This window comes from Homarus americanus, unplaced genomic scaffold (genome assembly GCF_018991925.1).
Source record: "Homarus americanus isolate GMGI-L3 unplaced genomic scaffold, GMGI_Hamer_2.0 scaffold6317, whole genome shotgun sequence".
Lineage (NCBI taxonomy): Eukaryota > Metazoa > Arthropoda > Malacostraca > Decapoda > Nephropidae > Homarus > Homarus americanus.
The window spans coordinates 18,762,395-18,779,431 of record NW_024730668.1 but is presented as its reverse complement, the minus strand read 5'-3'; the positions used below and the strand labels follow the sequence as shown (position 1 = coordinate 18,779,431).

Sequence of the window (17,037 nt, the reverse complement as noted above, 5' to 3'; positions counted from 1 at the left end):
GAGTGTGTGAGGACTGAGTGCTGAGTGTGTGTGAGCGACTTCTGTGCTATGTGAGTGACTGAGTATTGAGTGTGTGAGTGACTGAGTGTTGAGTGTGTGAGTGACTGAGTGTTAAGTGTGTGAGTGACTGAGTGTTGAGTGTGTGAATGACTGAGTGTTGAGTGTGTGAGTGTGTGAGTGACTGAGTATTGAGTGTGTGAGTGACTGAGTGTTGAGTGTGTGAGTGACTGAGTGTTGAGTGTGTGAGTGTCCATTATAGTCGTATAGGCTATATTACTCTCCACTATGGCCACAAGGACTACATCACTCTATAATATAGTCTCTCGGGCCATAATCCTCTAAAATATACAACGAATCCTCTATTTACCGGACTACAGGGAAAGGAAAATCCGTTATATCTAGGGTATATCAGATGTGAAACCTCTATATAACGAACTGTAATAGAGAGTAAAATCCGTTAGATATCAAAGGTCCGTTAGATATGAATCACTACCCTAACTAACGGACTATGTGGGGGAGAGAAGTCCGTTATTTGGAGGTTTCACTAGTAGTCCTTTATTAAACACGTGACAATACCTTCCTGGTGGCGAGGAGACTTACCTGTATGGGCAAGAAGAATGGGGAGGGGAGTGAGGTGGAGGGGAGTGAGGTAGTGTTGGCATGCGAGGTGAGGGGGGCGCCGACCCCAGGGGTGCGGGCCACCACAGCCTGGAGAGGAGGAACGAGGAGGACAGTTACTCCTCATGTGCCTACGAGCATGGACGGAGGAGGAGGAGGAGGAGGAGGGGAGGAGGAGGAGGAGTGAGAGCAGGAGGAGGAGAGGAGGAGGAGGAGGGAAAGAGGAGGAGGAGGAGAGGAGGAAAAGAGGAGGAGGATGAGAGGCCTGGTGGACACAGTAGCTAGGAGGAAGGAGACAGAGAGACAATAAACACTTTTAGTCGTGCACATGATACACCGTACATAACACTGAACAACACTGAACATAACACTGAACATAACACTGAACAACACTGAACAACACTGAACAACACTGAACATATAACAGGTCAATCAGGACTGTTAATTATGCAATACATGAATTACCTACCATTAATACGACAATAAACATGATCATTACAGCCAGTCATAAGCACATAAGGCGGGGAAAAATAATAATTACATGTAGATATGAGTAATAACATGAGGAAGGTGTGAGGTTAAAGTTCAAAGGTCAATGTTGAGAGGTCAATATTAAGAGGTTCTATATAAAGGGGTTAACATAAGGGGGGGTTAATGTTAAGGGTGCATTATAAAGGGGTCGATGTTAAAGGGGGTCAATATTAGGTCAACTTATTTTCCTCTAACGTTAAGTGTGGGGAAGGAGTGTGGGGGAGGGGGAGGTGTGTGGGGGGAGGGGAGGAGGTGGGGGAAGGGGAGGAGTGTGGGGGGAGGGGGAGGAGGTGGGGAGGGGAGGAGGTGGGAGGGGAAGAGTGTGGGGAGGGGAGGAGGTGGGGGAGTGGGAGGGAGGTGGGGAGGGGAGGAGTGGGGAGGGAGGAGTGGGGGGAAGGAGGGGAGGGGGTGTGGGGAGGTGTGTGGGGAGGGGAGGAGGGGGAAGGGGAGGGAGGGAGGAGTGTGGGGGAGGGGGGGAGTGAGGAGGGGAGGAGTGTGGGGGAGGGGAGGTGGGGGGGAGGGGAGGGGGGAGGGGAGGGGGGGGGGGAGAGTGTGGGGAGGGGAGGGAGGAGGGGGAGGGGGAGGTGGGGGGAGGGGGAGGTGTGTGGGGAAGGGAGGGGAGTGTGGGGAGGGGGGGTGGGGGGAAGGGAGGAGGGGGGGGGAGGGAGTGGGAGGGGGGAAGGTGGGGGGAGGGGGAGGTGGGGGGGGAGGTGGGGGGTGAGTGGGGGAGGGGGAGGAGTGGGGAGGGGAGGGGGAGGGGAGGTGTGTGGGGGAAGGGATAAGTGTGGGGGGGGGGAGGAGGTGGGGGAGGGGAGGTGGGGGGAGGGGAGAGGGAGTGGTAAGGGGAGGGGTAAGGGGAGGGGAGGTGTGGGGGGGAAGTGTGTGGGAGTGTGTGGTGTGGTAGGGGAGGTGTGTGGGGAAGGGAGAGTGTGAGGGGGGGGAGGGGTGTGGGGGAGGTGTGTGTGTGAGGGAGGTGTAAGAGTGGGGGAAGGGATAAGAGTGTGGGGGAGGGGGGTGGGGTGGACAAGAGGTGGGGGAGGGAAGGTGTGTGGGGGAGGGGGAGGTGTGGGGGAGGGGAGGGGGAGGGGGTGGGGTGAGGGGTAGGAGTGGGGAAGGGGGGGAGGAGTGTGGGGAGGGGGGAGGTGTGTGGGGAAGGGATAGAGTGTGGGGGAGGGGGAGGAGGTGGGGGAAGGATAAGAGGGGGGAGGTGTGTGGGGAGGGGGGAGGGGAGGTGTGTGAGGTGTGGTGTAAGGGTGGGGGTAAGAGTGTGGGGAGGGGTAAGTGTGGGGGAGGTAAGAGTGTAGGGGTTGGGAGTTAAGGGGAGGTGTGGGGAGGGGAGGTGGGAGGGGAGTGTGGTGGAGGAGGTGGGAGGAGGTGGGGGAAGGGAGGGAGGTGAGGGAGGAGAGGGAGGTGTAAGGGGGGGGGGAGGGGGGGAGGGGGAGGAGTGTGTGAGGGGAGAGGGAGTGTAGGGGAGGGGGGGGAGGTGGGAGGGAGAAGGAGTGTGGGGGAGTAGAGGAGTGTGGGGGAGTGTAGGGAGGGGAGGAGTGTTGGAGGGGAGGAGGTGGGGGAAGGGGAGGGAGGGGGGAGAGGAGTGTGAGGGGGAGGGGGAGGAGGTGAGGGGTGAGGGGGGGAGAGGAGAGGGGTGGGGGGCAGGGAGGAGTGTGGGGAGGGGAGGGTGTGGGGGGCAGGGGAGGGGGGGGGGAGGAGGGTGGGGGAGGGGAGGAGGGGGGGAGGGAGGGGGGAACAGCAAGAGGGGGGAGAGGAGGGGTGGGGGAGGGAGAGGGTGTGGGGAGGGGGAGTGTGGGGGAGGGGAGGAGGTGTGTGAGTAGGGAGGGTGTAGGGGAGGGGGAGGAGTGGGAGGAGGAGAGGGTGTGGGGGAAGTAGGGAGTGTGGGGGGGAGTGTGGGGGAGGGGGAGGGAGTGTTGGAGGGGAGGAGGTGGGAGGGAAGAGGGAGGTGTGGGAGAGGGAGGTGATGGGAGGGGAGGAGGTGAGAGGAGGTGGGAGGGAGGGAGAGGAGGTGGGGGCAGGGGGGCAGGGTGGGGGGGGGGGGGGGAGGTGTGTGGGGGGTAGGGGGAGGAGGGGAGGGGAGGGGAGGTGAGGGGGAGGGAGGAGGAGGAGCAGCAAGGGAGGGACAGGTGGGGGGAGGAGGGAGTGTGGGGGGAAGTAGAGGAGTGTGGGAGGAGGTAAGGGGAGGGGGGGAGGGTGTGGGGAGGGGAGGGGAGGAGTGTGGGGGGAGGGAGGAGGAGCAATCTGAGGGAGGGGGACAGTGTGGGGAGAAGGAGGGAGTGTGGGGGGGGGAGGAGTGTGGGGGTAGAGAGGGGAGTGTGGGGGAGGGGAGGAGGTGGGGGAGGGGGAGGAGTGTGGGGGAGGAGGAGGTGTGTGTGGGGGTAGGGAGGAGTGTGAGGGAGGGCAAAAAGTGGGGGAGGAGGTGGGGAGGGTGTGGGGGTGGGGGGTAGAGGGTGTGGGAGGAGTGTAAGGGGGGGGGAGGAGTGTTGGAGGAAGGGGAGGAGGTGGGAGGGGAAGGAGAGGGTGTGGGAGGAAGGGGGAGGAGGAGTGTGAGGGGAGGAGAGGTGAGGGGAGGAGGGAGGGGGAGAGGAGTGTGGGGATGAGGGGGAGGGGAGGAGGAGTGGGGGAGGAGGGGGAGGAGGTGAGTGTGGGAGGAGGAGTGTAGGGGAGGGAGGAGGTGGGGAGGAGGAGAAGGAGTGTGATGGGAGGGAGGAGGTGAGAGGGAGGTGATGGGAGGGAGAGGAGTGTGGGGAGGGAGAGGGAGTGTGGGGAGGGGAGGGGGAGGGTGGGGGAGGGGAGGAGTGTGTGAGTAGGGAGAGGGAGTGTGAGTAGGGAGAGGAGTGTGTGGGGGAGGGGGGAGGAGTGTGGGAGGTAGAGGAGTGTGGGGGGGAAGTAGAGGAGTGGGGGGGAGTGTAGGGAGGGGGGAGGAGTTGGAGGAAGGGGAGGAGTGTGGGAGGAGGGGAGGTGTGAGAGGGGGGAGGGAGTGTGAGTGGGAGGGGGGGGAGAGAGGAGGAGGGGAGGGAGAGGGAGTGTGGGGGCAGGGGAGGTGTGGGGGAGGGGAGGTGTGTGGGGGGGAGGGGGGGGGTGTGTGGGGGTAGGGGGAGGTGTGGGGAGGGGGGAGGAGTGTGAGGGGAGGGAGGAGGAGCAGCAGCATGAGGGAGGGGGGACAGTGTGGGGGGGGAGGAGGAGTGTGAGGGAGAAGGAGGAGTGTGGGGGGACGGGAGGAGTGTGGGGGAAGGGGTAGTTTGGTGGGAGGGGGGGAGAAGGTGGGGGAGGGGGGAGAAGTGGGGAGGGGGGGGAGGGGGAGAAGGGAGTGGGGAGGGGAGAAGTGTGGGGGGGGAGGGGGAGGGGGGAGTAAGGTGGGGAGGGGGGAGGGGGAGAAGTGTGGGGGGGAGGGGGAGGGGGAGGGGTGGGGGAGGGGTGGGGGAGGGGGAGGATGAGGAGGTGGGGGAAGGGGTAGCAGGTGGGGAGAGGGGGAGGGGGAGTGTGGGGGAGGAGGAGCAGTGTGTGGGGAGGGAGCAGTGTGTGGGAGGGGAGGGTGTGTGGGAGGAGTGTGGGGGAGGGAGGGTGTGGGGAGGGGAGGGGGGGGAGGGGTGGGGGCGGGAGAGGAGTGTGGGGGCAAGGGGTAGCAGCTTGGAGGGGGAGGGTGGAAGGGGGGAGGGTGTGGAGGAGGGGGCATGTGGGGGTGGGGGCGTGTGTGGGGGAGGGGAGCAGTGTGGGGGAGGGAGGAGTGTGGGGGAGGAGGAGTGTGGGGAGGAGGAGCAGTGTGTGGGAGAGGGAGCAGTTTGTGGGAGGGGGGAATGTGGGGGGGGGAGGAGGTGGGGGAGGGGAGGAGTGGGGGAGGGGAGCAGTGTGGGGGAGTGAAGAGCAGTGTGGGGGAGGGAAGAGCAGTGGGGGGTGGGGGGAGCAGGTGTGGGAGGAGGGAGCAGGCTGGCGGAGGAGGGGGAGCAGGCTGGCGGAGGAGGGGAGGAGGTTGGCGGAGGAGGAAGAAGCAGGCTGGCGGAGGAGGAAGCAGGCTGGCGGAGGAGGGAGCAGGCTGGCAGGAGGAGGAAGCAGGAGGAAGCAGGCTGGCGGGAGGAGGGAAGCAGGTTGGGGGTGGAGGAGGGCAGGCTGGCGGAGGAGAGAGCAGGCTGGCGGAGGAGGAGGGAGCAGGCTGGCGGAGGAGGAGCAGGCTGGGGAGTTGGAGCAGGCTGGCGGAGGAGGGAGCAGGCTGGTGGAGGTTAAGTGCGAGAGCAGGCTGGTGGAGGAGGGCAGGCTGGTGGAGGAGCGAGCAGGTTGGCGGAGGAGGAAGCAGGCTGGAGGGGAGGAGGGAGCATGCTGGTGGAGGAGGGAGCAGGCTGGCGGAAGAGGGAGCAGGCTGGCGGAGGAGGAGCAGGCTGGTGGAGGAGGGAGGGAGGCTGGCGGAGGAGGCTGGCAGGCTGGGAGGAGGGAGCAGGCTGGAGGGAGAGGAGCAGGCTGGAGGGGAGGGTGCAGGTTGGGGGAGTCTGGGAGCAGGCTGGCGGAGGAGGGGCGGAGGCTGGGGGAGGTAGTAGAGGCTGGTGTGGAGAGGGAGTAGGTTGGTGGGAGGAGGGAGCAGGCTGGCGGAGAAGGGAGCAGGCTGGCGGAGGAGGGAGCAGGCTGGAGGGGGGAGGAGCAGGCTGGGGGAGTCGGGGCAGGCTGGCGGAGGAGGGAGCAGGCTGGCGGAGGCAAGGAGCAGGCTGGTGGAGGAGGGAGCAGGCTGGCGGAGGAGCGAGCAGGTTGGCGGAGGAGGAAGCAGGCTGGAGGAGGAGGGAGCATGCTGGTGGAGTGAGGAGCAGGCTGGCGGAAGAGGGAGCAGGCTGGCGGGAGGAGGGAGCAGGCTGGTGGAGGAGGAGGGAGGCTGGCGGAGGAGGGGCAGGGCTGGTGGAGGAGGGAGCAGGCTGACGGAGGAGGGAGCAGGCCTGGCGGAGGAGGGAGCAGGCTGGCGGAGGAGGGAGCAGGCTGGTGGAGGAGGGAGCAGGCTGACAGAGGAGGGAGCAGGCTGACTGAGGTGATTCAAGGGTAGTTTTATATAACCTTCGTGTTTACTGTTTACATTAAGTGAACCGTTAATCATGCCCGTAAACATCTACAGTGACACCTCTATTTAGCGGATTATCTGGTGATACTGTAGTCCGTTATATAGAGATCCGTTAGATGCGAAACCTTCCATATAACGGACTGTATGGATGAGTACAGTCCGTTAAATAGAGTTCCGTTAGATGCGAAACCTTCCATATAACGGACTGTATGGATGAGTACAGTCCGTTAAATAGAGTTCCATTAGATGCGAAACCTTCCATATAACGGACTGTATGGATGAGTACAGTCCGTTAAATAGAATTCCGTTAGATGCGAAACCTTCCATATAACGGACTGTCACTATACCCATTAGAGTGATATCCGTTAAATGGAGTTGGATTTTATTTTATCACAAAAGAAATTTATTATTATTATTATTATTATTATTATTATTATTATTATTATTATTATTATTATTATTATTACTATTATTATTATTATTATTATTATTATTATTATTATTATTATTATTATTATTATTATTTACTGTACAAGTCTCACACGTCATACCTGCTGTTGAGGGGAATGGGCTCCCAGCTGTTGTTGATATGGTTGTTGTTGCTGTTGTTGTTGTGGAGGAGTGGGTTGTGGGTAAGAGTGTTCCTGATATGTTGCTTGTGGTTGTACTTCATGATGATATGTTTGTTGTAATTGTGGCGGTGGAGGTTGTTGATATGCTTGTTGTATATGCTGCTGTTGTTGTTGTTGTGGTGGTGGTGGTTGTTGCTGATATGCTTGTTGTTGTTGTTGGTGTGGCTGCTGGAGGTCAGGAGGTTTATCTGTAGGAGGTATGGCTCGCTGGGTCTCGGGAGGTTGAGCTCTTCCCCAAAAGCCACACCCACCATTGAGGTAAGCTGGGGAGAGAAGACGAGGTAAGTTATTGTACAGTTAGGTAAGGGCAGGTAACCTGGTCATAGGAAAACAACTATAATCCTATTAGGGTCAATATAATTAAGTTAGGGTCAATATAATTAGGGTCAAAGTATCAATAATGTGAAATAGAGAAAATAGAGAAAATAGTAGGAAGAGGAAAAATACCTGATAAAAGAGACAAACAAAGAAAAAATGGTGAAAGAAAGATAATGAAAGCAAGGTGTGTGGGAGAGAGAGGAGAGAGAGAGAGAGAGAGAGAGAGAGAGAGAGAGAGAGAGAGAGAGAGTGTTTAACATCCACAAAATCAATAATCATTAACACAATAATTTTCTTAATACATATCAATAGAAATAATTAATATCACTTTAATATATAGAAGATAAAAGAACACAAGAATAAATCGTTTGTAAATGAAAACAAATCCGTGAAGAAGTTATATTCGTTATATTTATACAGAATAAACATAATAATACTGACACCTAACTGTATCACGTACACACACACTCCCTCAATAGGAAAGATCACTCCCCGAGCGGCCGACTGAGGTGTGGCAGAGTCAGCGTAAAGGGGATAGTGTGAGGGTGAAAAGTCAATTTCTTCTGCTCTTTTATAAATTACCGCCTCACTCTTCTCTAGTAGCTGTCTCACTCACCTACACTTTTATCCAACGCCGAGGAGAGAAGTAGAGAGGAAATTTGTAGAGGCGGGGGAGGGAAGTGGGGGGGGGTGAATTAGGATATGTAAAGGGAAAGTTCAAGTGCGGTTTAGTGTTTATTATTATTATTATTATTATTATTATTATTATTATTATTATTATTGTAGATGTGTTGAATACCCGCAGTACTTTCCCTACAGGGTAACTAAGAAGAGTTATTGGTGTGTTAAGTAACTTCACTCCTCAGAAAATATGTGTATGAATGAAAGTGTATTTCAGAGGCCAGAGAGAGTGAATCTAAAGTACTCTGGTAATATATAATGTAAAGTCACTCGCTCCCCCCCCCCCAAAAAAAATATCTGTACTTGGGGTAATCGATGAATTCCAAAATAAACACTGTGACTCCTGTTGTCTCGGTAGGGTTGTCAAAATCCTTCGTCCGTTGCGTCATATTTTCTTAACACAATTTTGTGAAAAAAAAAAAATGATTGACTGTACGTAAAAACACGCCCCAAAAGAAAAAAACAATATTTTTACGATTTTGTGTTAAAACAATATGACACAACGGACGAAGAATTTTAACAACCCTATCAAGACAACAGGAGTCACAATGCTCATTTTGATATTCATTGGACCCTCTGTAAGGATACCCTACGGAGAAAGTTACCTTGGGACGGATAGATTTACCTCCTAATCGGGAATAATCGGATTATAGTTTCCTTCTCGGTAATTTTAGTTCTACCACACGAAGCTAGAAGGCTTAGTAATATTAGTGGTAGCTGTTAGGTTTGGGGGATTCCTATAGCAGAAAAAATAAGCAGGCGAAGGTTGGAAATACTACTGTAACCCTTGTTTAGACAGAGAGAAAACATCCTGATTAAATAAGAAACAAAAATACAGAAAAAACGGAGATAGACGATGAAGGCTCAACTGACAAGCATCGTGTGTACAGTCAACTACTGAAGTCCATTCGCCTCTCCTCCTGAACCACAAACCCCGATCGGAGTTAGAATCAAAACCCGAAGCAGTAGACTGATCATTTTTGTGTCCATAAATGCTTCGGATTCACGAGTCTGAATCTTGGGGTTTAGTGGTTCAGGAGGGAGACGCGAATGGACTGTACGCGCCAGGGTGCTGGAGGGTGAAGTAGTTTCTGCCTCATGGATGAACATTGAAGACTGAACCTTTGAAAAAGTCTCGGAGTAATGTTTCGATTTACTGTATGCCTGGGTTAAGACTTCCTTTATGTCTTGGATAACTTAAGCTTATATCAGTGGATGGTGTTTTTGTTCAAGCTTTGGCTGTCTTTATTCAAGCTTTAAAATGTGTGTTTAAAGTTTTAAGTGTGAATTGAAGCTTTGGTTTGTGTGTTTAAGATTTGAAGGGTTTGTTTAAGCTTTGGAGCAAACTAATTATATATATATATATATAATTTTTTTTTTGGTGGGGGGGGGGTACTCGATAAGTCACTGTGCTTGAATACTGTAATTAATCTTCACTTATATCCAGGTCTGAATCTTTACTTACATCAGGAATTCAATTCTCTCAACAGCTTGTAGCAGTATCTTCTCAATGCAGTCTTGTCTTGCATAATGCCGACTGCCTGCATTTGTGTGTGTGTGTGTTTCTTTACAGTTCTTCCTACACCACGACAGTCGTTGGCCTCAGTGTGTGTACATAAGTAAGGAGAAAAAGAAATGTTTCCTTGGCAGCTGATGGTTGTGGCTTTTGTGCAAACACGAGGAGGAGGAGAGAAAGGAGTGCTTTCTTGACAGCCAATGTTGTGGTGCGCATCACTATAAATGTCACACACTCACCATAACACCACCCATCTGGCCTCTAACAAATGACATATATTTTACCCAACAACGACCTTCTGTCTGATATGAAACTGTTTTTATCACTCGGTCCAGAAAGTTCCTTGTTGTTTTCTTGCTAGTACTGTACGAGTATCATATATATATACTTAATTCACGAAAAATACTAAGATTATTAATTTAGTTTTGTGATTCAAATGCATTAAACATATAATTAAAGAATCGAAGCACCAATATGAATGCAAAATGTAACTAGTAGTCCCCCACCAGGTACTATCGTGGACAAAAGTTCGCTCCCTGTGGTGGAACTGAGTCACAGGAATGAGTCTTGGAACTGACTTACCCTGACTGTGTGCGGGTGTGCTTGCTGTTTTGTTTCATTTGGGGTCGATACTGCTTCAGTTTTGGAGGGAGCGAACTATTGTCCACGATAGTACAGCAGTGAGGACTATGGACAGATAGCTATACTCTACTGGTCTGTATACAAGATCCCCCGACGCAGAAAACAGAAAGAAGATCTTGAAGTAAAATATTAGACTTACAGAGATAGAAGTCGATGATAAGGAGAGGACGTCCACAGCAATTTCGTTTGTCTCAATGTCTGACTGAGCATTCCACCGCCTGCCTGAGCACTCTAGAAACCGCATGAACACTCCAACACATACCTGAGCACTCCAGCGCCTGCCTGAGCACTGTAGCGCCTGCCTGAGTACTGTAGCGCTTGCCTGAGCACTCTAGCGTCTGACAGAGCACTCCAAAAATTGCATAAACACTGTAGCGCCTGCCTGAGCACTCTAGCACCCGCCTGAGCACACCATGGTTCAAAGTGGAAACAGGCGGAAACATCTCAACACCGATGCCAGACCAGCTCATCATAACTCAGGGTCACGAAATCTCACATTGAAACAACACTAATCAGTTGATGATCAAAGTTGTCTTAAGGTGGATTCATTTATTCAGAAACAACAAAATGAGTTCAAGGACTTCAAGGTCAACGTTGTTATGATAGTTAAGATAAAATTACATCTAACCTGGTGTTCTGTGTATATCGTAAGCTGTAACACACACACACACACACACACACACACACACTCGAGACTCTATTAAACTTTTCAGAGTTGAACTTAAAACAAAATCAGTTGGGTTAAAATTCAAGTAAAAGTTGTGTTAGTTCGTCTTGGTGGGATTAAAGTTATTTAAGGAGTCCTGATCTATCATGTAAGGTGCAGTTTTGTGGCGCGCGCGTGTGTGTGTGTGTGTGTGTGTGTGTGTGTGTGTGTGTGTGTGTGTGCTGCTCTGCATCACACAACTAGCATCAGCAGCACTATAAAAAAGATTAGTGCCACTGATGCTGCAACACCTATTTGACTATGAGGTCACTATGCTGTCACCAGGTCATTAAGAGGAAGGAAGGTACGTGGACGCCCCAAAAAGTGTGTAAACAGTATTGGAGAAAACTGGACACTCTGCCAAGCCTACCAAGCCTACTACAATGTTAGTATAGGTTGGAGGGGGGCCCATTGGAGCACCAGTCAGCCACAACACAGCAGACGTGGCAAGGATTTACACATCACTCGTATCTGAAACTTGTGTAAAGTACAGAATACTTTCATCGAAGGGTTGAGCCTCCAGTCGTCAACTCATCTAAATATTACGATTGTGATTCACTCTAATGAATTCTTGGCCGTAATGAGATCAAGTCATAATGGCCCTTAACTATAATGGGCCTCAGTTCTAATAGTTAAGTTGATCTAGGTTAGAGTTAATCGAGACTGAATCCCTTTTAACCTGCAATCATTGTGTGTCTTTCAGTGCAGCCGTCGACCTATTGATCCATACATTAAATATACACAGTACACTCCTAGGTGGTATAGGTGTATTAAGGGTATACAATGAGTGTATGTTTAAACTCAAAAGTTCATCCGTTATATCTCTCCATATCCGGAAGTAAGAACGAATTTAATTGGCTCACTTCCAGACTGAGAAAGTCTGTAACATTGTAACTTTTCTCCTGAGCTGATGAGTTGTCTTATTATTACATAAAAAATACAACTTTTGAGAATCTTGGTCAGTATACCAACATTAGAATGTGTGTGTGTGTGTGTGTGTGTGTGTGTGTGTGTGTGTGTGTAAATAAGTTTCTCTCCCTCTCCCTACTGTACAAACATAACAAAACACAGAGGGGTGGGAGTCCCAGGCGGCTGTCATCAGAACGCGGATGAATACACAGCGGAAACAATGTAAACAAAGTAGTTCCCTGGAGGTCAGTAATGGATCTCTTGCGTCGCATTTAGGACATTTGGACCACGGACGTTTGGTTTGGGCCAAGGTGGTTAGGACCTAACCTAACCATGGCCCAAACGTCTGCTCATCCTCAAGTCGCTGCTTAAAACCTTCCTACTTTTTCTCCTCCCCAGATTTAGAACACGAAAATGAATCCTACGATCGAGTCTCATATTTTGTAGATATTCATGTCGTCGCCCTCACTACATCGTGGCTATTGTGAGGCAGTCGTGTTCTCACAGCACTACAGAGGGGAAAACGGCATACGAGGCTGTGTGACATACTGTTTTAATCTGTACACTGGATGGGAGCTGGTAGTGGTGGTAGTAGTGGTAGTAGAGGGGGTGGTGGTGGTGGTGTTGGTGATGGTAGGGGTGGTGGTGGTGGTGGTGTTGGAGATGGTAGTGGTGGTGTTGGTGATGGTAGTGGTGTTGGTGTTGATGGTAGTGAGGTGTGATGATGATCGTAGTAGTCATTGTAGTGATTGATGATGGTGTTGGTGGTAGTAGTGGGGATAGTGATGATGGTAGTGATGGTGGTGGTGTTAAAAGCCTACAGAGACATACACGTGGGATAAACGAAGGAGAGAGAGAGAGAGAGAGAGAGAGAGAGAGAGAGAGAGAGAGAGAGAGAGAGAGAGAAAAGAAAAGAAGATGAGGAGGAAGATATGAATAGAAGAGAGAGAATGAAGAATAGTTGAAGAAAAGAAGAGAGGGTCAAAGGAACAAGATAAACAAGGAAAGGTTAATAACAGAGGAGAATGGCCGAACAAGACAAAGACAATAAGAAAAAATGATAAAAGAAAAAAATACGAGACGAGATTAAATGAAGAAAGGAAGGAGGAAGGAAGGAAAAAAATAAATAGAAAACAACGAAAGAAATAGTCGAAAGAAGAAGAAGAAAGAAAGGAAGATGAATAGAAAGGGAATGAAGACTAGACAGAATAAAAGAGAAAAACGGAGGAAAAGGAAGAAAGGGAAATTAAAGAAAATTGATAAATACGTGGAAAAAATAATAACAGATAAAAGAATAAATAAATATGTTGAGAAAATGTTAGTAAGACGTGAAAGAGGAAGAGGGAGGTAATAGTACTGGGGGGGGGAATGTAGGAGGTGAGAGAAAGATTGGGGGTGGAGGGAAGAATAGGAAAGGAAAGAAAGGGGGGAGAGAGCGAGGGTGGGGAGAGAGAGAGAGAGGGAGAGAGAGGAGAGAGAGAGAGAGGGGGTGGGGGCGAAGGAGGTGGGAGGCGGTTAAAGGAAGGAAAAGAAAAGGGAAGGAGGAACTGGAGGAAAGAGAAGAGGAGGAGGGAGAATGAAAGGAGGAGGAGGAGGAAGAAAGGAGGGAGGAGGAGGAGGAAGGAAGGAGGAGGAGGATCGATCCTCAACCTAAAAATACATACATACATACATACAAACAGTACATACAGTACATACATACATACATACATACATACATACTGTACATACAATACATAATTACAGTACATACTAGCTACAATAACGCACACATTTTTCTCCGTAATAATGACAGCGAAAGTGTCATTAGAATAATTATCAAACAGCGGGTCCTTTTCATGGCTGTCTGTAGTTCCTGTGGTCCCCCGTGGTCCCATGCGGTCCCCTGTGGTCCCCCGTGGTCCCATGCGGTCCCCTGTGGTCTTCAACTACTATCACAGTTCCACTCTTTAAACTGGTAAAATGTTCCCCAATCGCCTCATCATCCTACAGTCTCTTTGTCTTATGGTATTTCCTTTGTTCTTGTATTAATGTTAAGAATAAAAATAAAAACAAATTCAAAATAAATAAAATAAATACAATATAGAAATGAATAAAGTGAAAGATGAAAAAAAATATAAGAAAGAACAGAAACAAATGACCAGACTTGCTAATTAGTTACACACCTGTAATTATTTTCATTTAGGTAAAGTGTTGCGCCATTGTGTCATTATCTTAAGACAATGGCGTAGTTTACAGGTGTGTGTCATTATATTACAGGTGTGTGTCATTATATTACAGATGTGTGAGTCATTATATTACAGGTGTGTGTGTCATTATATTGCAGGTGTGTGTGTCATTATATTGCAGGTGTGTGTGTCATTATATTACAGATGTGTGAGTCATTATATTACAGGTGTGTATGTCATCAATTGCAGGTGTGTTTGTCATTATATTGCAGGAGGTAAGGGTCATTATATTACAAGTGTGTGTGTGTGTCATTATATTACATGTGTGTCATTATATTGCAGGTGTGTCATTATATCACAGGTGTGTGTCATTATATTACAGGTGTGTGTCATTATAAGACAGGTGTGTCATTATATTGCAGGTGTGTGATATTATATTACAGGTGTGTGTCATCATATTACAGGTGTGTCATTATGTTACAGGTGTGTGTGTGTGTGTCATTATGTTACAGGTGTGTGTATCATTATATTACAGGTGTGTGTCATTATATTACAAGTGTGTGTCATTATATTACAGGTGTGTGTAATTTTATTACAGATGTGTCATTTTATTACAGATGTATCATTAATTACAGATGTGTCATTATATTACAGATGTGTCATTATATTACAGATGTGTGTCATTATATTACAGGTGTGTGTCATTATATTACAGATGTGTGAGTCATTATATTACAGGTGTGTGTCATTATATTACAGGTGTGTCAAGAATATTCTGATATTTAATTCGTTCTAAAACTTATGTGATTTGAGTCTCGTGTGAGAAAAGTTTCATGAAAACAGTTCTCACACACATGGAGTGGACAGTGCTGACGTATATATGTTTACCTGAGGGCAGTGACCTCTGGGAGCTTGGTGAAGGAGGGTGGGTTGGAGCGGGTGCTGGGGAGTTGCTGGGTGGTGAGGAGGTGCTAGATGATGAGGAGGTGCTGGGTGGTGAGGAGGTGCTGGGTCGGGAGGAAGGGCTGGGTGGTGAGCAAGGGCTGGGTGGTGGGGAGGGTTGGGTAGTGAAGGGCTGGGTGGTGGGAGGTGCTGGGTGGTGATGAGGGGTTGGGTGGTGGGGAAGTGGTGGGTGGGGAGGGGGCTGGGTGGGTGAGGAGGTGCTGGGTGGTGGAGGTGCTAGATGGTGAGGAGGTGCTGGGTGGTGAGGAGGTGCTGGGTCAGGGAAGGAGAGGGCTGGGTGGTGAAAGAGGGCTGGGTGGGTGAGGAGGGGTTGGGTAGTGAGAGGGGCTGGGTGGGAGTGGGGAGGGTGCTGAGGTGATGATGGGGGTTAGATTGGTGGGGAAGTGGTGGGTGGGGGAGGGGGCTGGGTGGTGGGAGGTGCTGGGTGGTGAGGAGGTGAGGGGCTGGGTGGTGTGGGGTCTGGGTGGTGGGGAGGTCTGGTGGTGAGGAAGTGGGGGTGGGTGGTGGAGGGGAGGGCTGGGCTGGGTGTGGGAGGGGCTGGGTGGTGAGGAGGTGGGAGGCTGGATGGTGGGGAGGGGGCTGGGTGGTGAGGAGGGGCTGGGTGGTGAAGAATGACTGGGTGGTGAGGAAGGGCTGGGTGGTGAGTAGGGGCTGGGTGGTGAGGAAGGGCTGGGTGGTGAGGAGGACTGGGTGAGTTGGGGCTGGGGTGGTGAGGAAGGCTGGGTGGTGAGGAGACTGGGTGGTGGAGGCGTGACTGGTGGGGAGGAGGCTGGGTGGAGGAGGAGGACTGGGTGGTGAGGAGGACTGGGTGTGGAGGAGGTGCAGGGTGGGTGGGAGGAGGACTGGGTGGAGTTGGGGGCTGGGTGGTGAGGAGGGGCTGGGTGTGAGGAGGACTGGGTGGTGGGAGTTGGGGCTGGTGGTGAGGGGAAGGACTGGTGGTGATGAGTGACTGATGGTGAGGCATGACTGGGTGGGAGGAGGTGCTGGGTGGGAGAGGAGACTGGGTGGTGAGGAAGGGCTGGGTGGTGAGGAGGGGCTGGTGGTGAGGCATGACTGGGTGGGAGGAGGTGCTGTGGAGAGGAGTGGACTGGGTGGTGAGGAAGGGCTGGGTGTGGAGGAGGTGCATGGGTGGGAGGAGGACTGGGTGGTGAGTTGGGGCTGGGTGGTGAGGAAGGGCTGGGTGGTGAGGAGGACTGGATGGTGGAGGCATGACTGGGTGGGGAGGAGGTGCTGGGTGGAGAGGAGTGACTGGGTGTGAGGAAGGCTGGGTGGTGAGGAGGGGCTGGGTGGTGAGGCATGACTGGGTGGGGAGGAGGTGCTGGGGTGGAGGGAGGACTGGGTGGTGAGGAAGGGCTGGGTGGTGAGGCGACTGGGTGAAGGAGGCATGGTGGTGAGGAGGACTGGGTGGTGAGTAGGGGCTGGGTGGTGAGGAAGGGCTGGGTGGTGAGGCGTGACTGGGTGTGGAGGAGGCAGGGGTGGTGAGGGAGGACTGGGTGGTGAGTTGGGGCTGGGTGGTGAGGAAGGCTGGGGGGTGAGGAAGGGCTAGGTGGAGAGGGGCTGGGTGGGAGGAGCTGGGTGGAGGGGAGGGGCTGGGTGGAGGGAGGGGCTGGGTGGTGAGGAGGGGCTGGGTGGTGAGGAGGTGGCTCTGTGGTGAGGAGGTGGCTCTGTGGGGGGAGGGGCTGGGTGGTGAGGATGTCGCTGGGTGGTGAGGAGGTGGCTGGGTGGGTGGGAGGGGCTGGGAGGGGCTGGGTGGGGGGAGGGGCTGGGTGGAGGAGGGGGCTGGGTGGTGGGAGGGGCTGGTGGTGAGGAGGTGGCTCTGTGTTGAGGAGGTGGCTCTGTGGTGGGGAGGGGCTGGGTGGTGAGGATGTGGCTGGGTGGTGAGGAGGTGGCTGGGTGGTGGGGAGGGGCCGAGGGCTGGGATGGGGAAGGGAGGGGTGTAACTGGCGTAAAGCAAAACCACCTCCCATTGACGTCATAACCTTCGAGTTCGTTGCCACACGCTATTTCTCACATGATCCACTACCTTGTGGCTTCAACAGATAATTCTCACATGATCCAGGACCAAGCTAAATAGTATGTATGTTTCCAAGGCCAGGTTACAGATCGCTTGGAAACATAACGGCGTAAAATACTCGTGACGCAGCTACATTATATTTGATGATAGGAAGAAGATGATAAACGCAAGACTAAAGATATGGTTTTATGGAGAGTCTTATCGTGACCCAGACCCACGAGGAAGTGTAGGCTCATCGTAATGTATAAGACTCTCTGGGTGGCGTGTTGTGCGTTTTTTAACCTGGTTGTATAGA

At 52.0% G+C, this 17,037-nt stretch overlaps 1 protein-coding gene across 1 annotated transcript in view; it reads right to left on the bottom strand.

The window, feature by feature from the left end:
* Nucleotides 1–253: 253 nt before the first annotated feature.
* The window catches only part of LOC121867112 (putative uncharacterized protein DDB_G0271606), a 33,192-nt gene continuing 16,408 nt past the window's right edge, over nucleotides 254–17,037 (bottom strand). Inside the window, exons 2-3 of the mRNA XM_042366868.1 lie at nucleotides 6,745–7,088; nucleotides 254–708 (exon numbers count right to left, since the gene is read on the bottom strand). Of these exons, the coding sequence (XP_042222802.1) occupies nucleotides 559–708; nucleotides 6,745–7,088 (494 nt within the window). The 3' untranslated portion in view covers nucleotides 254–558. The remainder of the gene's footprint in view (nucleotides 709–6,744; nucleotides 7,089–17,037) is intronic.